The sequence below is a fragment of the Beauveria bassiana genome (genome assembly GCF_000280675.1).
Source record: "Beauveria bassiana ARSEF 2860 unplaced genomic scaffold BBA_S00006, whole genome shotgun sequence".
Lineage (NCBI taxonomy): Eukaryota > Fungi > Ascomycota > Sordariomycetes > Hypocreales > Cordycipitaceae > Beauveria > Beauveria bassiana.
This window is the reverse complement of record NW_007930841.1, coordinates 617,221-639,947: the sequence shown is the minus strand read 5'-3', so window position 1 is coordinate 639,947 and position 22,727 is coordinate 617,221. Positions and strand designations below refer to the sequence as shown.

Sequence of the window (22,727 nt, the reverse complement as noted above, 5' to 3'; positions counted from 1 at the left end):
AGTGGTCGATGAAACATTGCAGACCAGATAAAAAAAAAAGCCCGAAATCGGAGCTGGCGGCGTGCTTTACTTCAGAGCGAGCTAGTTCGGAACGAGTCGGGCATTCGCTAGCGAGAGCCGCAGCGCAGGCCACTTGCTGCAGTGACGTGATCCAAGCAATGACTTTGCCACGGTGATTTTCGAAAAGAATGGTGATGAGGGACTTTAACAAAGGGAATTGAGGAAATCATATCATAATTAGGTGAAGCTCTGTGAATCGGCAGATAGGGGGCTGAGATCAGGAGCTGGGCTGTTGCTCATGACACTCAAGGCTGCGCGTCTGGCGATATATATTGTTTGTGGTCGAGTTGAAGGGGCCAAGGCAGACATAAGACTTTGCGTACGTTTCTACGTAAATGTCGTGAAAAAAAAAATGCATTTTGAAAGTATATTCAGGGGTTGCTGCTTTCTAACGCCAAAGACCAATGGCCTGGTGAGCGAGCTCTCGAGCGCTTGGAGCTGTTGGTCAAATGCAATGCCGGTCGCATCGCCGGAGGATTAGCACAACCCCTGGATTTGAACAGAACAATTCGGGCTCCATCAAGAATATCATTTTTCAGGGGTTTTACAAGAAGCTCGAGATCCACAAAGGAATTCCCAACATGACATTTCGTGATCAGGATTGCGCTGAACGCTCACGAGTACCATCATGATGGCATAAGATGAAGTTCCTTGGTTTGTTCACATGCCCTGACGCTGAAAATCACGCAACTACTGCTCTTTTCTTTTTTGTCTTTCTTTTCTTCAAAAAAAAATCTCTCTGTATACTAATTCCATTTCCTTGTACGGCAATCTCCAGCGTAACTAGGTTCCTATCAAAACACAATAATACCCTGAGCGTACATAGAAAATCTGCCGATTTCCTTAAATATCATCAAAGTGTTTCGTCTGAGTTATGTTTAATTTTTAAGATCCTATGTAGTCACTAAATCGTCATTGTATCGTAGCTTTCTTACCAGCTATTGCCACAGCCAGCAGCAAACGGATCAGTATGGCCGCCAGCTGCCAGACACCAGGATAGGGTCTTTGAATATCTTCTCACACAAACAAGAATTCTCGCAAACGCATGCCTCAGGTGAAACAAATTGCTCCACTCGCGTAGGCTTTTCTGCCTAAAGAAACAGAACAAGATTGAATACGCGAATGAGACCCAAAGCGGGAGTTGCCATTCTCAACTTGCACCATCTCGACCATGCACGGCCCAGAGACTTCTTTGACAACTTTAAAGAATTTTGACCATTTTCAGGCTACAGTCCGGTTTCGAGATAAGGAGAATGTCCTTTTCCATTTTCCAGCTCCCACAAGAGCTATACGATGGGATTGTCGAGCAGCTGTGCCACCGCGACCTTATTCGTCTAAGCAGCACCTGCAAGACATATCGGGCGCACTTGGCGCCATTAGTTTTCCACACCATCAGATTTGGCAACGACCAAAGGACTTCCGACTCTGCTCTCGCGGCTGCCAAGACACACGGCGATCATGTTAGGCACCTGTGTTTCACCTATTGGGCCGAACCGGAGAGTAATATCGAGCCTGGCGAGAAGCCGCCGGTCCTGAAATCCCGAGCACTGCTGCCAGCCAGTCGCCAGCTCTTAAGGATGCGCTACATCAAAGGCAAATGAAGTCCATTTGTGGTTGAGGATTAACGGCATGGAATCCGACGATTTCGAACAGTGGAATGACTCTCTGTGCTTGTTGAGCTATATCGAGCATCCGATTGAAACTAGGGATGCTGAGAAGCGCTACCGATGGCGAGCTGTGCTAAATGAAACCTATCAAGCAATTGCAAAGAACACAATAGTACGCAGGATCAATTTCAGAGATGTGATAGCATTGACTGTCACAGCATTCAACACTCGTCGCTTTAGCGAGTTGCTTGGTCGCCTCACATCAGCATCTATCTCGATCATCGACCCTACATGTTGCTGGGCAAACAATGCAACTGAGATACCTGGATACCGCAGATTTATCACGAGAATGCCCGAGAATTTCTTCCGCCACATGCATCAGCTTACGCATCTCATGTTGGGAGTGGTCCAATGTTACCCCCTAGGCGACAGAGAACCCAATGGGATCAATTTCCCGCTAAGACCGGGTAGTTTGCCCTTGCTTCGATCTTTGCAGATAAATCATAGCTTCGTATGCCCTGAGCTAGTCGAGTTCATTGCGGACCATGCGAAAACCCTGACGTGTCTCATTCTCGTGGACTGCGTCTCCAAGTACGAAGCGGCCGCTGATGGAGTGATACCTGAGCCATCAGAAACGTGGGCGCTCTTCTTCTCCCAGATCACTGCGTTTCAACCTTCAGCTCTCGTCTATTTCTCCGTTGAATACGTGCATGAACGCTTGGTGGAGTTTCGCAGTGAGGAGGGGGACATCTTTGATAACAGCCTTGCGCGGAGAATCGAGCGCACTGAGGAAGCACAAGTAAGCCAAAGTCTTGCAGTCGACCCCGAACGGAAAATCTTTGCCAATATGGGATTAGATAGTCAGATGACTATGACGACAAATGAATCTGTCAATCGAGCGCAAGCCCTTAGGCGCGAGGATTACTGCGAGTACCAGCGATTAATGAGACTTGTCAAAGAAAATGCTCGACGCGTTACTCGCGGAAGAAGTCAAAGAAGCACAGTTTAAGGAGTCGAAGGAAATTGAGTACTACAGGAGATTGAAAGTTGGATTGAGATGACTGGCCAACAAGAATTGAGCAGTTTGGGGCGGTAACTTTTGATCGGTCTATTTCTGATTTCTATGTATTGCTTGAATTGCTCTATGAATCTTGGTTCCGCAGGTGCGAATCTTCTCTTCGTTTCATCTCTATGACAAGATCAGTCAATTTATCAATCTTGCTATTCAACTCCCCGATCCGTGTCTCGAGCGCAACACGGTCCACCTCTGCGGATCCTTGCTCGACCGCTGTTCTTTCCTGCGAATGCAGTACCAGCCTCCGACGCTTTGCGCGTCTGCGGCCCCTCTCCGGCCTCTCCGCATCGAGACGCGACTCTGCGCGGCGAAAGCCCCCGCCCGGAGCCATTATTGACCCCGACAGCGGCGACAACCCGTCGGCCGCGCTGCGCCGCGTCAGCATCTCGTAGAGGCGGATGACGGCGACAATGGGCGTGTGGGTAACCTTGAGCAGCCAGATGCGGGCGCGGCGAAAGGCGTCGTCGCCGCGCAGGACGAGGCGCCAGGGGCGGAAGACGAGCAGAGCGAGCAGGTTGAAGGGCGGGTAGAAGTGGGTGAGGCGGTTGCTGGTCGAGGCCTCGAGCACGTAGACGCTGTAGACGTAGACGTACTCGACGTGGGCGGCGTCCATGACGCGTGCGAAGCTGTTGGCGAGCAGACCGGCGAGCGAGCCCATGAGCAGAAAGGTGGACATGGTGATGAAGACAATCATGAGCGGCGGGCCAAAGTAGGGGTCAATGTCGTGCATAATGTCGAAGCCGACGTAGCTGGAGCCGAAAAAGATTTTGCCCAGGACGCCAGCCATCTGGACAAGGGTAAAGTGGTCGCGGCCGAGGAGGGAAAAGGTGGTGAGGAAGCCGCAGTAGATGATGAGGATGATGACCATGAATTTGATAAAGTCCATGGTCATTTCTTTGAGGCATGGAATGAGGATGCCCCAGGAGGGGTTCAGCGAGAGGAGAGAGCACATTCGGGGGACGAGAAAGAGGGCCTCAAGAGCGAGAATGTCAAAGGCCGTGTTGTTGAGGGCGGTGCTTTGCCGTATCACGCCAGTGATTCCTGCATCTGTTAGCATCAACCACGGCCCTGCATCTAGGGGAGTAACCTACTCAGTACCGCAAACACACAGCCGAGCAGCATCATGATCAAGTCGCACACGTTCCAAATGTCCGTCACGTAAAAGACGGACCCTGCATCCAGCCACTCGCTAAACTCGTCGTAGCAAAACGCCGCGATCCACACCCACAGCACCGCCTCGGTCGCCGTGACGCTCTCAATCACGCGCTGGATCAGCACCGTGTAGTAGAGATACAGGAAGATGAGGAAGAAAAAGGCCTCAAACGTCTTGAGGTACTTGGGCACGCGCAGGCGCGAGTAGAGGTCCGTCTTGGCCGGGTCGTAGAGACACGGCCGTTTTGTCGCGCGCACCGACAAGGTGTCCCAGAAGATGATGTCGCCGTGCCAGATGCCCGCGACGATGCGCTGCACGACACTACGGCCGAGGAAGCGCTTGGCGCCCGAGACGACGGCCATTTCCAGGCCGTTGAGCGTGCGAAACGTGACCGCTGGATCTGCGTCGCCAACGCCGCCGGCTGGCGTCATCGCGTCGTCTAGGCACAGCGACTGGCGCGATGAGCCCCCGGGTGGGCGGAGACGCATGCCGTTGGGGCTCGTCTTGGCAAGTCGGCGCCGACGTGGGAGCAGCGGTGCCGTCTCGGTGGCGGGATACTGCTGCTGCTGCTGCTGCTGCTGCTGCGCCTCCTCGTCGCGACCACGACCATCACGCGACGGTCGGCGAGGGGCGCGTGAGTCGGGAATCTCGCAGAGGCAGAAGCGCATGGCGTCGGCATCGGAGAGAAGCGCGAGGAAGCGCCATGCGACAATCTCGCAGGCCGAGGAGCGAGCCTCGCTGAGGGTCTGGTCCTGCCTCTCGGTGTCGTAGTGCCATTTCAGTGCGCTGTTTTGTTCATCAGTCGACTACATGGGCGTTGATGACACGACTGATAGAAGAGGGCTTACAGCAGGGCATTCACAATGAGCGGGTTCTGGCACGTCTCGGCGAGGTGGTTGGCCAGGTCGCGCAGGCAGGCGCCCGCGGGCGTCGTGCGGAGCTGCTCAAACGTGCTCGGGAGCTCAATGGCCGAGTCAAAGTATCTACGCGAGGGCAATTCGTGGTTAGCAACCGATGCCGTGGCCTGGTGTGTTTGGGAGATCAAGGTGGTTAGGCCGTTTGCGCCGACGCCAGCAATGAAGAAAAGGGGAAAGGCGGCGTACATGGAGAGTTTCTTGATGACGGACCGAAACTCATCGTCGTCGTTTATATCCGGTAAAGGGCACCAGTCGTACGGGGCCGTGTCGACACTCTCGTCGCGCGCCATTTCGAGTACATGACATGTAAAAGCAGCAGTCATGCTGGCTGGAGTGGAAACCTTTGTCGTTGGTAGTTCGCTTGCTGCCGTGCGGGTCAGGAAGCTGTTCGCTGTTTACATGGCCGTGCCTACAACGCTGGTCGCACAGTTGGTTCGGCGATCAGATGGGCCCAAGCGCTGGTGTAAAAAAAAAAAAAAGATTGGTAAAAAAAGTATGCGCATGATGGAGTTTGTAAGTCGTTGGTAGTCTTGAGACAGGCTCGATTAACAAAAGAGTGGCAATGAGACATTCTGCCCGATCAGGCTGGTAACAGTCCATTGCCGCATCGTGGCATTGTTTGGCGTCTACCAGCCTTAAGCAGGCGCCGTGCATAAAGACGCTGTAATATGCACGTGAAATGATAGGCTTCTTTGAAGGGACTGGGCACGGTGTTGTTTTTCTTGCTTATCTGTTCCGATTCTACTGTTGCTTCGTGGATGTGCAATGACATTTACAGCTAAAGTGATTTGTGTATCTCCGCATTCATGTCCAACAACACTGCTAATCAGTCTTGTGATTTTATTCAATAAGTACCAGCGGAGCGGCGACGGCATACACGCTCTCGACTAAACGCTTTCATATGAGACAAGAAAGTGAAATAAAAAGCCATTCGGCAAATTTTCTTTCCAAAAAGAAAAAAATAAAATAAAAATTCTGCACACACTGCCTCGCAAAGCCGGCGAGCGAATCCGACGAAGCTGACTTTGAACGCGTACCTGCCAGCCGAAACCCCACCACAGCCTTACCGGCGACTGCTGGATAGGGCTGGATTAGACCCAGCTGGCTTACAGCCACAGCACCAACCTGGGCGTGTCCCTTCGTCTTTTCTCGGTTTAATGCGAAGCAGCCCTATGCTTGGTTCTTGTACCAGAGCACATCCTGTCACCTCCATACGGAGTGCACAAGTCTCTCTCACATTGTGGAGAAGAAGAGTAATTATAGCAATTCACGTTGATCGGTTAAGAATGCGATGCAAAATCATGAACGCATATATAATGGCCCGAAGAGAAAAGTAGAGGCTTTGGAAAGACGGTCTTGTGCAACAAGAGCTTCCGAATGCCATGGCGACTTTGACGACGAACATAGCTACACTGACGAGGCGCACTGCTGCTTCGCCGAGCTGCACCACAGCCGTGCCAGATAATCATGGGCATGTGCCTTTTGGTGCGTGCAACTCCTATTACAACGATGATCCGAGTTTCGAAGCGAATTTGGCATTTGCTGCGCTGTTTGGCGCGAGTTTCCTAGCCCACATTGTCCAGGCCATTGCCTACAAAAAGGTACAACCACCCACAACGACATGTCTCGGCAACGGGAAAAATCTGACATGCAGACAATGTAGCGATTCTGCTGGGTGCTCATCATGGGCGCCGCGTGGGAGACGGCAGCATTTAGCAACCGTACCTTGGGAGCCCACAACCAACAAGAGCGGCAGTATGCGCTATGGGGGCAGCTTCTCTTTCTGCTGGCGCCGCTGTGTAAGTGCACGCGTGGAGTTTGCATCACCGCCATCGACATCCGCAGCTGAACAGGTCCTGATAAAAACATAGGGATCAACGCCTTTGCGTATATGACGGTCGCCCGCATGGTCTCTTTGGCCTTCCCGACAAGAAGATTTGGGGTGTCCGCGCTGTCAAGCTGACGGTGCTGTTTGTGTGGCTCGACGTCGTCTGCTTCCTGGTGCAGCTGGGCGGCGGCCTGCTCCTATCCAATGATGACAATCGCAATCTGGCTCCCATCGGGATGAAACTGTATACGGCGGGTATCGCGCTGCAGCTCGGGTTCGTGGTCATTTTTGGGGTCATGACGGGATGGTTCTACCACCGGATGCGGCAAGTGTCGCAAGGAAAGGGCATGGGACGCCGGCTGCAAATATTGACATGGACTATGCTGGCTGTTCTTGTTTTGATCATAGTGAGTTGACCTTGCGAATTCAATCAATCTCGACGTGTATGACGAGGGGGAGAAAACAATTCAAGTAACAAGGGCGCCGTGGCTGATGCCCGTGTCCAATTGTCAGGTCCGCGTCATCTTTCGACTACTAGAGTTTGGGCCAGGAATCGACGCCAGCAACGAGCTCATCACGAACGAGATGTACCCGCTCGCGCTCGACGCCTTGCCGATGGTGATCGCGCTGGTGTTGCTCAACGTGATGCATCCCGGGCTTGTGCTGCGTGGTCCGGACGGGGAGTTTCCGCACAAGACGCGCGGGGAGAAGAAGGCAATCAGGCAGCGTGCGAAGGAGGAAAAGAAGAGAAGAAAGGAGGCGAGGAAGACTGGCGAGTTCTCGGATTCCCACGACATGGAGAGGTTGGCGGAGCAAACGGACGGCGATGATATGGGGCCGGTGCATGATAGAGTGTAGGCTATGTCTTGACGAGGCTTTGTCTTGGATGATGGAAATCGCGAGTTTTTGTCATGTTTTGAATCACCTAGCAGAAGGCAGATGGCCTAATATCATCGAGAGGCGGATATACAAGTTCCCTTTTTACACACTCACAGGCGCGCTTGTCAGCCAGCATACGGAGTAGTAGTATTGCCCAGTGGATAGCTTGGCGTCTTTCAATTTCTTCCGATATGGTTGCGCAACGACTGTTTCAAAGAAGTTCTTCACGTTTCGGTCAGTTTGCTGTCCTCTCCTGGCAAGCATCACCCAAACTTTTCCCCTGCGCCTTCGCTACCAGTAGTGCGGTGCGTGCGTTGCTGCGAACGTCTGAGGAAGAGGGGGAAGCAACAAAAAGGGGGGAAAAAGCAAAACAAGAAAACCTTTGCATGTCATGCGCGGCCTGCCAGCCTTTGTCTCTCAATTCAGCAGTATGCTTTCTTCTTCTTCCGAGCTTGTGTCATCATTGTCTTGTTCATGGCCCACGCCCTTGCATATCGTGGCTGCGTGCGAGAGTGCAGCGGGCACTGTGGCAGGGTCGCCCTTGCAACGAGGCGCGGCAGGGATGCTGCGTGCGAACGGGATGGATCTCCGCACAGTGCACGGTGCTACCTAAGTAGGAAGGATGCCTTACAGGGATGCTATCAAGACAAATGTGTCTTTGCCTGCCGACAAAATCTGCTTGTGATTGAAAAGGCGGCAGGCGGAGAATCAATGGAAATGTGCTGCTCGTTCGACGTTGGCACACTTGAGCCAACCAGGAAATAGTCGAGCTAGATCGAACTGTCATCTTTCGTCTCCATTAGTTCCACTGAAGCATTACATCCAACTCCATCAGTTCAATACTGTGGTACTTGAAAGCAAAGAAACACAACCTGGTATCCTATCATGCTCCCTCTAGCCCCCTCCTCTTCTCCTCCACAGGGCGCTGGCTATTGTCTTGAATAACTGTTCTAGATATCCCCGGTTTTCCGTCCATCATTTCTTTGTCTACTCCGTAACTATTAGCCGTAGCTATCATTGATCCTCGCGATTTCACTCATTGTTCATCACTTCCGTCTTTTACATGTCTCTTACCATAACTCCTCTTAGACATTCAATGCAGTCGAGTGTGCTTGCCGCTCTAGGTGGCTGCCACTTTGGCTCATCACCACCCACCTCTTCCTCCCTCATCGACTCCCTGTCCCTGTCCCCCCCCTTGGCCTCGATGCCCGTCCCTTTTGTCTCTTCCCACGGCTCCCCTCTCTGGCTTACCACCCAAATGGCTCTGTAGTATCCCACTGCTGTATCGCTCATTTACACTTGTGCTTTTCTACTGCCTTGCTGCAGAAAACGTCGTTATTTTTGCATCATTGGCGAGCTTTTGCTCCATCGCAGACTCTGCATCCTTGGCTATCGGCTGCCATTTGTATCACTTGCCTGCCTTGACGGCAAGGGCACGCACAACTCAAACACACAAACCAGCAAACGCCGCGATTTTCTCCTTCTCACCTTCTGGGTTTCCGCAAGAACAAGTCGACATCACATCAACATTCAGTTGCTTTGCAACGATATCACCTACACCACTATGTCACCTCGTCAACCACATTCGCGCCGGTGCCCAAGCATCGTCGCGGCTACTCTGCTCGCCTCGTCTGTCATGATTGCTCCCATCTCTGGGCACGCCCTTCCTCGACAGACAGTACGACCGACTAGAACAATGGATATCCTATCTTGGCCCATCGAGCCTACACTTCCCGCCCAGCTCGCCCGCCGCGATTTCAATACCATTTGTGGTTACATAGGAGGCAACCCCGATTTGCCCGCGACCTGTATGGCGGGTTCCCATTGTGTCGTCGACGCTCAGAACAAAGCTATCGGCTGCTGTCCCGACAAGGGTGACTGTACTAAAGGCATCTTCACCGACTGCATTGACGAAAACAAACCTGGGCACGGCGTCGTTGACCCTCACATTTATAGTTGCGGCGTTGGAAACTTTTGCTATAAAAATACCTTTGAAGGCGGATACTTCCAATACGGTTGCGGCTCAGCCTCTGATATGGCTACCACGGTTGTTCTCACAGCCTCGGGCGAAGCTCCTATAGCTATCACAACCGTTTCCGTTTCTCTGCGTCCTACTACGACTCTGACCTCGGTCACTAGCAGTGTTGGCAACAGCCCTAGTAGCACCTCGGGCCGCAATAGTGAGCCCACTGATGATTCGACTGATGAAGAAGGAGAAGCCGACAATAAGAGTGCCATTGTTGGTGGCGTTGTTGGCGGTCTCGCGGCTATCACTATTTTGCTGGCCCTGGGTATCTTCCTTTGGCGCCGTAACCGGACACCCGAGTCTCCCCAGTCGGAAGAGGAGCCCAAATTTATTAGGCAAGCTGCTTGAATTTCAACATGATGCTCTTTGCTAACTATCCACAGCCGCCCGCTGGCCAGCCCGGAGAATGACTTGGACAGTAACGATGACTTGACTGACACGCGACCGGCGCCCAAGCCTCCCGGATCTGAGCCTCAGCATCAAGACGCAGAATCATGGCCTATTCCTCCTACTGCAAAGGGCGGCATCATTGGTGGCGCTAAAACCGACATGGACACTGACCAGACTCCCCTAACACACAAGAGCCCTCTTGCACCTACCAATAATATTGAAAACTTTTCGCCGGTGGACACTGGAAGCATGCCTCGCCGTGGTGGTGAGCGTCCATTCTGGCAGCAGACTGGCGGTGGCCGCACCCGAAATTTCGCTCGATCCTGAGCAACGGAGGATTGAGGCGACGAGCTGTGTATACGCCGTCTTGGAGCTGAAATCATTGATACACCAAAAAAAAAAAAAACGCAAATAATACCCGCAGGCTGGACTTGACAAACATAGCACGGTCAGGCTGCGTCTGACTATATCGTTTCCTTTCTCTCTCTCTTTTACCCTTTCCTCGACCTTCTTTTAGCCAACACGACACAAGATGCACTCTCAATTCCTCTTTTATGCTTTCTTTTTTGCTTACTTTCTTTTCTACTTTTCTGTTTTATCTCTACATTGGCAATTTGCAGACTGCGGCGGGGTGGCAGCGACATGGAAAGCCGAAACAACAACAAACATTGGATGCAATCTCGATGTGCACTTCATGTCCGTGGCGGATGGCTTCATACTTAATTGCATGATTGCCCCCTTAGTGCAATAGCTTAGATAGCTGGGAGTTTAGCGTAGCGCTTAATGTCTATTCTCTGCCAAATTTTATCTTTGCACTTTTCCTTTGACTTGATTTGCAGAAAGGACGCTGTCGAAACGAATAGCTTGGCACTATCCTGGTTCTTGCTGACTGGTGATAGACCACAGGTTAATGGCTGAACCGTCAAGTATCTTGGTCTTGACCTTGCCGCCGTTCGAGCCACCGTGAGTGCCGTCAACGTCGCTGTCTGAAGGGTGTCGCCAAGCACCAGCGCACGTGGCAACCACAGAGCCACTTGGGTGGACAATGGTGCTGCTTATCGGCGCTTTATGTGCATCCCAGTCCCATTTGGGCTCGACAACGCCGTAGTGCAAGCCAACTTGGTCCCAGACCTTGACTGACCCGGATTCGGTACCGGCCCAGAGCTCGAATCCAGGGCCATCCTTGGCGCTCCCGAAAGTATCGCATGTCAGTCGTTGCTGTGTCTGACAGTCGCGCCCGGCCAAAACGCTTAGGAGCTTGCCGTTGCCGCGAATGTCGTAGACGAGAAAGCCTGACGCGTGCCGTTCGTTGATGACAAGATATCTCCCGCATGGACTCCACCGTGTTTGAACAATGCCTTGGCCCCCAAATGTCGTGCCGAATTCTTGCATGTCGGCGCCCGCGATGCTCCAGTTGGCAACAGCCTTGTCAACGCGGAGCATGTCGTACAGACCCATCCAACGTGTCCAGGTGCCAGCAGCTATAATGCCGCCGCCGGGAGCATCGAGGGGTGAGTCGGCCAGTGCAGAGACTGTACCCTTCATCCCCACGCCGCCGCCTTTCAAGAGATGTCTTTTGGATGGTATGGTGTGAAGGGTGTGGACAGGGCCGTCGGAGCCAGGGCGCGAAGCATCAAAGTAGTCTATGCGGTTTGCAGAGCCGCAGAAGAAATGGGTTCCTGGACTTGGCCAAAGCATTGAGGATGGCGTGATGTAGGCTTCCGTTTCATGTCTCATGAGCTTGTACATGCACAGTGGCGCAGGCTTTTCTGACCCCGTGGGGAAAGCATGATATAGATGAAGCGGGTGGTCACGGCTGCCGACGAGAAAGGTCTGTGTCGCCGGATTGGACAGCGAAAAGTACGGAGCGGAAACAATGCATTGTGTGGGCTCTGGTAGCTGGATACGAGCTTGGGGGTGCAGTGTCTGAACGGCATCGGCTTCCAAGAGGTTGGATGACAGGACAAAAGCTGAGACTTTGCTGTCGGATGAGCTGACTATGAGAGTTGTGCCGTCGGCTGTCCACTGGGCGGAAGAATAAAAAAAGCTGTTTTCTTCGGTAGTGTCTGAATTGGCAGCACGCTGTGCAATCAAAGCAGCGAATGAGGGCGTGCCCATGTGTGGAGGTGGCACATGTGGTGATTGCGGGCTGGAGCCCATATCCAGCAGAGAACGATATGTTTCAAGGTGTTATAGTTTGATGAGATCTAGTTATGCCATGCGGGCCAGGACTCATGACGATGGGTAGCATCGAGCCATGGTTGTGGGGGTTCGAAGCTGGGGTTGTCGAGATAGGCAACGAGCAGCTGTTTGCAGATTTTCGAGGTTTGACTTTGATTCAACCGACTCCATAAAAGAGCCCACATGCGGTGTGGGGTACTCCCGTTGAGTGGACACTGGACAGCACTGCAATTCCACTCGAGGAAACTGTTCTGGGGGATTTCAGTGGCTGTAATTTACAGTGGACCTCGCGTGATTGTGAGCAAATCACCCCAGATTGCTGCTCGTGATTATCATTGTAAAAAATGTACCTTGGTACTCAGGAGGTACGTCATTTGTGCCTGATAATATGTGCGCTGGCCCAAGCTCCGCCCTCATTCTGCGTACCCAGCCACAGCTTCAGCCTTGGCTGCTTTGGCCAAGTCGAGCCGGCTCGTTGACTCTTGACTCAAGGCCCCAAGGTCCCTCTCATTCCTCCGCCTGTCTGATGTGATAACAGCCTCCACACATACAACTCAATTGCCTGCCTGCCTGTTGTTGTTTGCTGCATCCCACGTAGCTTCTCGTCGGCTCCACTGCTCTCACAGCCTCTTTCGCCTCTGTACCTACATTCTTTCCGACGTCTCTTCACGCCATCCACATCTTCTCACGCCATCCATCTATATCGGATGTTGAGCATCGACGCCGGCGAACAATCACACATCTTCATCTAGCAGACGCTTATCTCCGACTCGGAAACGTTGCCGCCAGCCGCTTGCTAGTCCCGAACTCGATCGCCGCTTGCTGACGGGCGGCCCGGATCCAGATTGCATCGTACAGCTCGTCCGCCAGACCTGCTGCCTCGACACCTTCACCCCCTTTTCTGCATATCAAGGCGTCCTGTCGCCTCTGCTGCAGACATGGACTTGTTAGATGATGCCGCCTCGCGCTGCGATGCCTTTCGCACACCCAGATATCTCGAGGTCGTCATTTCAATGTTTGTCGTCTTTCCCGACCCCATGACCCTCTTGCTGCCCCTTGCTGACGCTTTTCCAACAACAGATTGATCCTCCTCGGGCTTCTCGTCTCCTATCTTCCACAGCATTATCGAATCATATCACGACGTACAGCAGAGGGCATTTCGCCATATTTTGTGCTTCTCGGTACTACGTCGGCGACTGCCGGATTCGCAAATATTTTGACTGTCCCCCCCTCGCGTACCGCCATGAGCTGCTGCAAAGAAATCGAGCCTCTTGAATGCGCAGCTGCTATGCTTGGAATCGTACAACTCGGCGGGCAATGGCTTTGCTTTAGTCTCATGTATGGACATGATATTCTCGATGCTTGCATTGCTGACTGCTGACGTGTGTCCAGACTCGTGCTTTTCCTCATGTTCTTCCGCTACGACGATGCTGTAGTTCCGCAAGACGAACTTGCCGGCGAGTCGCCAAAGTGGCAAACCGCTGCGGCAGTTGGACTTCTTGCCTTTCTTCACGGTCTTATTACCATCATCATTACTGGCATATTCGCCATCGCCATGCCTCAACACCTCAACTTCTGGGCCCATTTGCTTGGCGTCATGGCTGCAGCCTTGGCCGCCGTGCAATATGTGCCACAAATCTGGACAACCTACCATCTAAAACATGCTGGCAGCTTGAGTATCCCCATGATGTGTATACAGACACCCGGCGGCTTACTGTTTGCTGCTAGCCTGTACATGCGCCTGGGTTCTGCGGGTTGGAGTACGTGGGCTATTTACTTGCTGACTGCAGCCATGCAGGGATCCGTACTCTTCATGTGTGTCTACTACGAAGTTGCTCGCCTTCGTGAACAAGCTATGGAGTCTGAGAGCGCTCCTCTCATCAATGAACCCGACTCTCCTGTTGAGCACTCCAACCAGCAAAGACCTATTGCTAATCGCACATACTCTGAAGGTTGGGAGCGCGGTCTACCAGGTCCTTTTACTGGCCACCCAGAACGCTACGCGGAAACCGAAGAAGACTTGGAGCATATTCAGGATCGCGAAGAACGGGCTATTGCGAGGGAGAGTCAGCCTTTGTTAAAACCAGGCGGTATCGGCAATCCCCACAAGAACTACTAGTCGTCAAATCACCACTAAAATGGGTTGTATGCATATGGCGCATCATGGATTCTTTTCATTGTTAGTTTATTTTAGCTTAGAATGGATGCTCCTTTCGGCGTTGCTTGCTGACTGAAACCTGCTTCGAACCCCTTTGTCATTCAGTCGTTGTATTCACTCGTGCAAATTAGCCAGCCAGTGGCATACCTTCTGTTACAGGCTGCCGTGGCCACAAGAAACAGCACAAGTACGCGTCAATGCTGGGCAATTTCAGAGACGCAATCGCTATCTAAAGGGGATCCCAGCTGTCCGCAGATAGCGCGCATGAACCCTGTTGGCTTCCGACGCCTCGTTAAAGTGTGGTCCACTAATGCCCTCCTCATGCCTTGCGCTAACCCGCTGATTGGCCGCACGAGAATAGCGTAGGCACGCGCATCACGACAATGGAGTCATATAGCCATTTCCCCAGCTTTAAGCCCTCTCGGCATTTACTACTTTCAATCTACATCCATATCGCAGCCTAGACATTGCTTGTACAAAACGCGTAGCTCCTGCTGAGCCGGTATTGTTCCTCGTCATACTAGTGCCGCTACCAGACTCGCAACCAAATCGATCCAAAAGCCCTCGTACTCGGACCCCTCTACAGAGTCATGGCCATCGGCAGCCCCTCTTCCATGCAGCATGCTGCGCCAACGCCCTCGGCGAGCCATACCGGCATCGACATTGACGCGTGGACGATATCGGCGCTGCAGTCGCTCAGTGTCTCCCCAATTGCTCGTGGCACTGGCTCGCCGCTGTCTATCCCGATCGACGAGCTTGTTTTCCACAAACCCCGCGCGGCGACCGCGTCCAAGACGACTGGTGCTGCCCGCGCCGTGAAATTTGATGCCGATGAACTTGCCTCGGCCGCGCCGCGGCGGCCGCCCTCACGACGAGACAGCATGGCGCGGCGAGAGGCACTTCTCAAGGGCAAGGAAGGCAGCCGCCAGCGTCGCCGATGGGAAAATGGTACGCTGTTCTTGTCGCTCCCAATCTATATGGCGTCTCTGCCGTAGAAGACCAGAAGAGGCGTCAGTCTTGTCTGCTAACACTAGGATAGACCGTCTGATTGGCGTTCCCAATGCGCAGCCGCCGCAGCCGTCCGACTGGCACGTCCAGCCCACGCACCCCATCCACGTCGTGCCGTACCAGGTGGCGCAGTACTGGGACCGCGGCGTGCGCGAGCGCGTCGGCGAGCAGACGCGCCGCCTGCAAGCCGCCCGCAAGAAGCAGCAGCTGCTCAGCGGCAGCGCCACCGGTCTCGGCGTCGGCGAGGTCCCGCGCGACCTGCGTGAGTCGGCCAAGCGGTCTCCGGCCGTCCGCGGATGGGTGCGCGCGCTCGAGGAGCCGGTGCGGCGGTTCGTGCACGAGCACTTGTCAAGCGGCAGCAGTGCAGAGGAGGAGGACGAGGGCGAGGATGAGGCGCTGGACTCGGATGAGGAGGAGATTGTGTTTGCGGGCCGCGCGGACGCGATGCGCGAACTCAGGGAGAAGAAGACGCGCGCGGCGCGCAGAGACACGCGCGGCGGCGTTGTGTTTGACGAGCTTGGGGACGACGAGAGCGCCGCGTTTAAGCGCTGGCTGACGCATTCGATTTCCGACTACTACGGCCTGGCGTCGCGGTCCGTGCTGGTGGGCGGATCGTCACAAAAGGTCGTGTATGTTGGGCTTAAGCAGACCCAGCAGATGGCGCCGGCGCTGTCTACGATGCCACGGCCGCTGTGGGAACTTTGCTGAAAGACAAAGGTACAAGATTCCAGTCTTGTCTTCTTCTCGTCTATTTTATTGTGCTCTAGATCGTTTATATACACGGAGATACACGGCTCTTTTTTTTGCATTTTCAAGATTTTGCATCGAAAGACGTTTGGTATACAAATATAGAGTGTGTACACTGTCCGAGAATGCAATTCATTTTACATTGGTGTGGCTCGCGAAATCATTTTCGATTCGAACGCGGAGCTTTGACGCCTCGAAGGCTCATGAATGCCGATACTAGCATGGACGTTGCGCCCGGGTCGTCCACCTTTGGCAACATGGGCTTGATGTCTTGTGACTGCATCGACGATACGTTGGCCGTTGATTGTGGCGCGCGCTCGGATGCGCTTCTCTGCAGTCGTAGCTTTATTAGCGAGTCAAGCGCGTTCGTCGGCGGCGGTTGTGGCTTGGCAGCTTCTTCTGGTGCGGAGCACTCTTCAATTTCGCCGTCTTTGATGTTTCCGATACTTCCGATGTGAATTTGACGGTCCTGCTCTTCTGACGCAGTGTGCTCGCAAGGCTCTACAAGGGCCTCGAATTCAAATTGCCCGCGGCGTCGAGGAGGAAGAGGTGCCCATGGGAGCGCTTCCTCTAGGGCTAAATCGAGTGGCAGAGGGGGTAGATGTTTGTGGTGCTCCCATTCGAGGGCGCTGAAGAGTCTTGGTTTCTCTGAAGTGATGTAGCTCAGATTGGAAGGTGGTACATTGGGGAGTGGCATCAAGAGGCTGTCGATTTGGTCCAGAATTGAGGCCATGCTCTCCACTTCAATGTCTTCGTCCTGATAGTGCTCGCTGGAGACGAACAGGGTATCCTCAAAGAAGGAGCCGCCCGCATTCATGTCTACGTCAATCTCGAGCGGGAATGTTCCCTTCCCATGGTCGGTGTCTTTTACTTGAGCAGATCCAACTACATTTGCCGTTTTCTTCCGAAAACTGGTTTCTGGACATGTAGCCCTGGTCTGTTGTTGAGAGGCTTGCTGGTCAGTGTCATTTCTGTCAGATACCTCTATGGTGTCCTGCTGTTTCGCAGCATCTGATGGTGGCCCTGTATTCCTCAGACGGTTCTCGTCGTGGAGACTGTTTGTATCAGAACCACTTGCCGAGAGTGTATTATTGATATTGAGTATTGGCGATGGTGGTGGTGTAATCGCAGTCTCGCAAATGGAAAACACCTAGTGAGGGTCAGGACAAGGCGGACAGGAAGCTGCAGTAAAATCTCACATTCGCTTTCGTATCGAAATCATCTTGGTACAGGTATCCGAGATTTTTCGGAGCCATGATCCGTTCATTGTTTACCTTGTATAGCAGTGCTTGGTGTAGTCTGTCGGCGTGAGGAGGAAAGTCTAGACCTTGGTCTCTTCTTGGGTCCACTGAGATGAGAGGTAAATACTGTTCGGCGAGACGATTGATGGGGAAAATTCCGATGGCCCGTAAGAAGACGTCAGTGTGAATTGACGAATCTGGTGTCATGACTGGAAGCTCAAGTAGCAAGTCATGCAGTGTGCCTGATCGGTAGGAAAACGGTGATGTTGTTTGCGCAGTGGTTAGGAGCTTTTCTTGTGCATCTTCTTTCAATAGCTCTTGATCAATATCTGACACAGTATTCGGTATTTCCAATTCATGCAAAAGAGATTCATCTTGATGAAATATGGAGACATGATCGTCAAGAGGGCATTTAATGCCGGTCAAGCAGCTTTGCGGCGAAAACGCATCATGCCTGTGGCTATGGAACAGGCCGTGCCTTTGGGCATATTGTAAGGCAGACTCTTCACTGATATTCATTGTAGAACTTTCCAACATGCTTTCGGTTCTTCGATTGTCGAAATTTGAATATTTGAGCCCAGGTGCGAATGAAAGATTGCCGTTCTGTCGATACAAAAAAGTCCACGATCTGTCGCTGTGAGTGTTCCGCAATGCACTGAGGACCGTCAAGGTTTCCATGACACAACGAAGCACATAATGACTTGAAAAAATTAAGACAGAGGCACACAAAAAAAATGCCTAAATTATTTCCCTAATTAGCACTTTTTCATGCCATGCCGTCGTGTTCGGATTTTGTCTGAGGGTATCAAGTCGCCAGTTCTAAACTCCGGCACCCCACCACTGGCCGGCGAGCAAGCGCTAAAAATGCCTGCTACCTTGGTTAACTTGGCAAGGGCTTTGGTTAGTGACGCACTTCCTTTGCTGCAGCTCTTCTTGAGAAGCTCTGTCAGAGCCTACCTCTCGCCTCAAACACACGATTGAGCCATCTCACCTTCACCATGGCATACATAGCGCCAGTGCATCTACCCACGAGCATTCGCCATGCGGTCCGACTCCAGTTCAGATCGCCAGACCACGAAGATTTGATTGTCGCGTACGTGCTCTTCTGCCCGCGCCACGTCGATGCCCTGCACTGGCAATCTACCCTCAGCTCGAGTGCTAACCAGCGTCCCTATTAGCAAGGCGAATCGACTCGAGATATGGCGCGTCACACAAGAGGGCATGACTTGCCTGCACACAAAAGTCGTTCACGGCACGATATGCATGTTGCAGCGTTTACGGCCGAGAGATGCCACCACAGATCTCCTGTTTGTCGGCACCGAGCGGCTGCAATACTTCAACGTATCCTGGAACCCCAAAAGCAACGAAATGGTTCTTACCAATGAGACGATTCACGACATGGCCGAGCCGTATATGCGTGAATCGCAAAGCCAGAACAAGTGCCTCGTGGACCCCACGGCCAAATACATGGTGATGCATCTTTGGGAAGGCGTGCTCAACATATTCCGGCTGCCAAACACTCCCCGTGCATCCAAAAAGCTCAAAAAGATGGAACAGATTCGTCTTACAGAGCTGTGGATGAAAGACAGTGCCTTCATCCACAGTCGTACCGGCCACCCACGCATCGCTTTTCTTTACAAGACACAGCTTGATCAGGAGGAAGCTCGTGTCGCTGTATATAGGCTGACAACAGACGATAAGGGCACCGATGTCTCCAAATTTGATCCGCATAAAGATCGGGAGCTTGACCAAGTCATTGCCGACCCATATGCGTCAATGCTGATTCCTGTCCCCGTTGCTGAAGAAAAGCGATACCACGTTCGAAATACAGAGGGCACAAGAGCACACTTGGGAGGTCTGCTGGTCGTCGGCGAGACTTTGTTAACATACTTTGATAGTTTGACATACTCTAGCGTGTCGTCGGCGTTGGATGAGCCGAAAATATACGTCGCCTGGGCCATGTATGACGATACACACTACTTTCTCGCCGACGACTACGGACGCCTCGACTTGATGACGCTAAAAACGTATACAGAGCCAAAAGGAGTCATTGTTACTGGCATGACTGTCGAGCCTCTCAAAATTTCAGATTCCAGAGAGCTGATTTCTCGAGCATCGAATCTTGTCTACATGGGCGATGGCATGCTCTTCCTCGCCTCCCACCATGGCAACTCGCAGCTTTTACGGATCGATCTCGACTCTCGGACCTTGTATATCATCAAGAGTCTCTCTAACAACGGCCCAATACTAGATTTTGCGATTATGGACATGGGCAACAGAGACGGTGACAACCACCAAGGCAACGTATTTTCGTCTGGCCAAACCAGGATTGTTGCTGGCTGCGGTGCCTACAGGGATGGGTCACTGCGCAGCATCCGAAGTGGCGTTGGGCTTGAAGATTGCGTTATACTCGACGAACTTGAGAACACGAGAGGACTATTCATGATCAAGTCTCGCGGGTCGAGATTGGTCGACGTACTGGTTGCTTCTTTTGTCACAGAAACCCGCATCTTCCTGATGTTGGAAGATGAGGTCGAAGAATTATATGACTGGTGTGGCTTGAATCTCGAAGTTGAGACGCTGATCGCGGCCACCTTGCCGGGATATGATTTGCTTCAAGTAACGAGAACAGATGTGGCGATATTCCATTTCGACGATCGCCCGGAGATAGATTCTTGGGTAAAGACGAAGTCATGGGTAAACGAGAGTGAGGGAGAAATTACTTCTGCCTCATACAACGACAAATGGGTATTGCTCTGCATAGACGGAACTACAATTGTCTCATTGAACATCGAAAAGAATCTAGAAGCTTGTGTGCAACGCTACCAAGGCACCGACCCGAGTCAGTCTGATCAGGTATCCTGTCTACATGCTTCACCAGACGTGATGGACTTTGGCGTCGTTGGATGGTGGAACTCTGGCAAGATTACAATCGTGGATCTTGCTACACTCAACGCCAAGCATGGCGAAAACCTTCAGCAAACGATGGATGCCGCTTCAGTACCCCGCGATATTGCTCTAGTCCAGCTTCACCCGCCAGATATTTCGGGCCCAACCCTTCTGGTTGCGCTGGAGGATGGTACGGTTACCAGCTTTGACGTCTCTGTTGAAAATCTCGAATTGTCTGGCAAAAAGACTGTCACGCTCGGGAGCAGCCCTGCGCGTCTACATATCCTGCCTGAACCCGACGACACTAGCGACGGTACAAGCAGCATATTTGCCACTACTGAACATTCCAGTCTGATATACAGCTCCGAAGGCCGTCTGGTTTACTCGGCCACGACTGCCGATAATGCCACCTGTGTGGTGCCGTTTGACAGCTACGGTTTTCCTCATTGCATACTTGTCTCCACTGACAAGAACGTCCGTATCTGCCGCGTCGATAAAGAGCGTCTCACCCACGTCAAGTCACTACCAGTACATGAGACCGTCCGACGTGTTGCGTACGCTCCCGGCGCAAAGGCGTTCGCTCTCGGGTGTATAAAGAAGGATCTCATTCAAAACGCAGAAGTCATCACAAGCTCCGTCAAGTTGGTCGACGAAATCATGTTCCAGGAGTTGGGCACTCCGCTCCCCCTTGCCGCTTCTAGCACACTCGAGATGGTTGAAAGTGTTATCCGCGCTGAACTTCCTGATCCCACTGGTGCTCTTGTTGAACGCTTCGTCGTGGGAACGAGCTTTGTCAATGACGCAGAGGTTGGCGAAGCCGGTGAGACACGTGGTCGCATACTCGTCCTGGGAGTAGATGAGAAACGCCAGCTGTACACGATTGTGTCTCATAATCTTAAAGGCGCATGCCGCTGCTTGGGTATCCTAGATGAGTACATTGTGGCTTGTCTTGCCAAGACTGTCGTCGTCTACAGCTATACGGAAGAAAATAGCACGGAGGGCTACCTGCAAAAGCTTGCAGCATATCGCCCAGCTTCTTTTCCAGTGGCACTCGACATCTCCGGAAACATGATTGGTGTTGCTGACATTATGCAATCGTTATCCTTGGTGGAATTTACACCGCCAAAGGATGGAGAGCCTGGCAAACTCGAGGAAAAGGCTAGGCACTTCCAGTCGGCGTGGGCTACTTCTGTATGCCATCTGGGTGGTGAACGGTGGTTGGAGACGGATGCTCAGGGCAACATCATTGTGCTGGCTCGGAACCCAGACGCACCAACTGAGCATGACCGTAGCCGTCTCGAAATCACCAGCGAGATGAATCTTGGCGAGCAAATCAACAAGATTCAAAGACTGAATGTAGCACCAGCAGACAATGTCGTCGTATCGCCAAAGGCGTTCCTTGCTTCGGTAAGTTACCTGTCCTGGTGGCCATAATCTGACACTAACGACGGATCTTTTGTAGATTGAGGGCACGCTATATCTCTACGGCGATATCGCACCAAAGTACCAAGACCTGCTCATTACCCTTCAGACAACCATAGAGAAGTATGTCAAGACGACTGGAGGCATAAGTTTCGACGCATGGAGGGCTTTCCGCAACCAGGCTCGAGAAGCAGATGGTCCATTCCGATTTGTTGATGGCGAAATGGTGGAAAGATTTCTCGACCTGCGTAAGCAAACCCAGGCTGCGCTCTGCCAGGATCTGGGTCTCAACGTGGAAGACGTGCGGAACATGATTGAGGAATTGCGCAGGATGCATTAATGGTATGCAGTGTCACGACGGGCAGAGGCTGTCTACATGAAGCTGTGAGGCATACTTGAGGAGTCGGTATTATTGTATTCAGAGTCACTAGACACGAGAGATGTAATAATGAATCATGTTTGAACCGTGAGGCGCGTGCCTGCCCGCAAGTCTGAATTTGTACGCTCCTTGGAGCGCTTGTAACGCGACTAGGCTCCAACACAGACATTGTACTTGGCCCAGAGGTTACATTGAGTGCCGGGATTCCACTTTTTGATGTCATCCTCGGAGATGTTGTACTTTTGGCTGAGCGCCCAGCAGTTGTCGCCGTCCTTTACGAGATGCCACTTTTTGCACTTGCAAATGGCGCCAGGTTGCGTGGGCGTGGGATGAGGCGTCGCACACTCTGTCGGCGGCGTAACCGGCTTGGCGGGTTTACTCTTGGTTCCTGTACCGATGATGATTGCATTAGGTGAGTCACATTAAACAGGGAACGAGTTGGCACAAAAAATGAGAGGGAGAACTCTTCTTACCGACACAGTAGGCGTACTTTACCCAGATGGAGGAGCAGTCCTTGCCCACGGCCGGGTTCCACTGGATAAACGTGTCCTTGTCAAGGTTGGAGTAGCCCTGCACAATCTTGTCGCAGTAGTCGCCCGACTTGGCGACGTACCAGTCGCGGCAGTCCTTTGTGATGCCCGACTGCGTGGGGCCGGGCGCCGTCGGGCCCGTCGACGTGGGCGGGCTGCTGGTTGTCGGCGTCGGTGTCGGTGTGAAGCTCTTGGTCTTGACGCAGATGTAGTAGCCGGCCCAGAAGCCGTTGCAGT

At 52.6% G+C, this 22,727-nt stretch overlaps 9 protein-coding genes across 9 annotated transcripts in view; 5 read left to right on the top strand and 4 right to left on the bottom strand.

Annotated features, from left to right (window-relative positions):
* Positions 1-2,809: 2,809 nt before the first annotated feature.
* BBA_02953 (ion transporter) lies at positions 2,810-5,135 on the bottom strand (the record flags this gene model as incomplete). The annotated part of the gene is made up of 3 exons (XM_008598050.1): positions 2,810-3,783; positions 3,834-4,681; positions 4,744-5,135. The coding sequence occupies 3 exons, from the start codon at positions 5,133-5,135 to the stop codon at positions 2,810-2,812; spliced, it is 2,214 nt and encodes a 737-aa protein (XP_008596272.1).
* A 1,059-nt stretch (positions 5,136-6,194) lies between these two features.
* BBA_02952 (RTA1 domain-containing protein) lies at positions 6,195-7,498 on the top strand (the record flags this gene model as incomplete). Its single annotated transcript, XM_008598049.1, has 4 exons — positions 6,195-6,413; positions 6,476-6,567; positions 6,684-7,047; positions 7,154-7,498. 4 exons carry the CDS (start codon positions 6,195-6,197, stop codon positions 7,496-7,498), a joined length of 1,020 nt encoding a protein of 339 aa, XP_008596271.1.
* A 1,585-nt stretch (positions 7,499-9,083) lies between these two features.
* BBA_02951 (uncharacterized protein) lies at positions 9,084-10,262 on the top strand (the record flags this gene model as incomplete). Its single annotated transcript, XM_008598048.1, has 2 exons — positions 9,084-9,853; positions 9,929-10,262. The coding sequence occupies 2 exons, from the start codon at positions 9,084-9,086 to the stop codon at positions 10,260-10,262; spliced, it is 1,104 nt and encodes a 367-aa protein (XP_008596270.1).
* Positions 10,263-10,805: 543 nt separating this feature from the next.
* Positions 10,806-12,053, bottom strand: BBA_02950 (WD repeat domain-containing protein; the record flags this gene model as incomplete). The annotated part of the gene is made up of 1 exon (XM_008598047.1): positions 10,806-12,053. One exon carries the CDS (start codon positions 12,051-12,053, stop codon positions 10,806-10,808), a length of 1,248 nt encoding a protein of 415 aa, XP_008596269.1.
* Positions 12,054-13,054: 1,001 nt separating this feature from the next.
* On the top strand, positions 13,055-14,235 carry BBA_02949 (ATP synthase F0; the record flags this gene model as incomplete). Its single annotated transcript, XM_008598046.1, has 3 exons — positions 13,055-13,131; positions 13,197-13,454; positions 13,509-14,235. The coding sequence occupies 3 exons, from the start codon at positions 13,055-13,057 to the stop codon at positions 14,233-14,235; spliced, it is 1,062 nt and encodes a 353-aa protein (XP_008596268.1).
* A 629-nt stretch (positions 14,236-14,864) lies between these two features.
* On the top strand, positions 14,865-15,990 carry BBA_02948 (uncharacterized protein; the record flags this gene model as incomplete). The annotated part of the gene is made up of 2 exons (XM_008598045.1): positions 14,865-15,222; positions 15,314-15,990. The coding sequence occupies 2 exons, from the start codon at positions 14,865-14,867 to the stop codon at positions 15,988-15,990; spliced, it is 1,035 nt and encodes a 344-aa protein (XP_008596267.1).
* Positions 15,991-16,189: 199 nt separating this feature from the next.
* BBA_02947 (uncharacterized protein) lies at positions 16,190-17,285 on the bottom strand (the record flags this gene model as incomplete). Its single annotated transcript, XM_008598044.1, has 2 exons — positions 16,190-17,179; positions 17,229-17,285. 2 exons carry the CDS (start codon positions 17,283-17,285, stop codon positions 16,190-16,192), a joined length of 1,047 nt encoding a protein of 348 aa, XP_008596266.1.
* A 983-nt stretch (positions 17,286-18,268) lies between these two features.
* On the top strand, positions 18,269-21,921 carry BBA_02946 (CPSF A subunit region; the record flags this gene model as incomplete). Its single annotated transcript, XM_008598043.1, has 3 exons — positions 18,269-18,363; positions 18,437-21,566; positions 21,622-21,921. 3 exons carry the CDS (start codon positions 18,269-18,271, stop codon positions 21,919-21,921), a joined length of 3,525 nt encoding a protein of 1,174 aa, XP_008596265.1.
* Positions 21,922-22,109: 188 nt separating this feature from the next.
* Positions 22,110-22,727, bottom strand: part of BBA_02945 (LysM domain-containing protein) — a gene marked incomplete at both ends in the record, with an annotated part of 1,560 nt that continues 942 nt past the window's right edge. Inside the window, 2 exons of the mRNA XM_008598042.1 lie at positions 22,110-22,348; positions 22,434-22,645. Coding sequence (XP_008596264.1) covers positions 22,110-22,348; positions 22,434-22,645 — 451 coding nt within the window. The remainder of the gene's footprint in view (positions 22,349-22,433; positions 22,646-22,727) is intronic.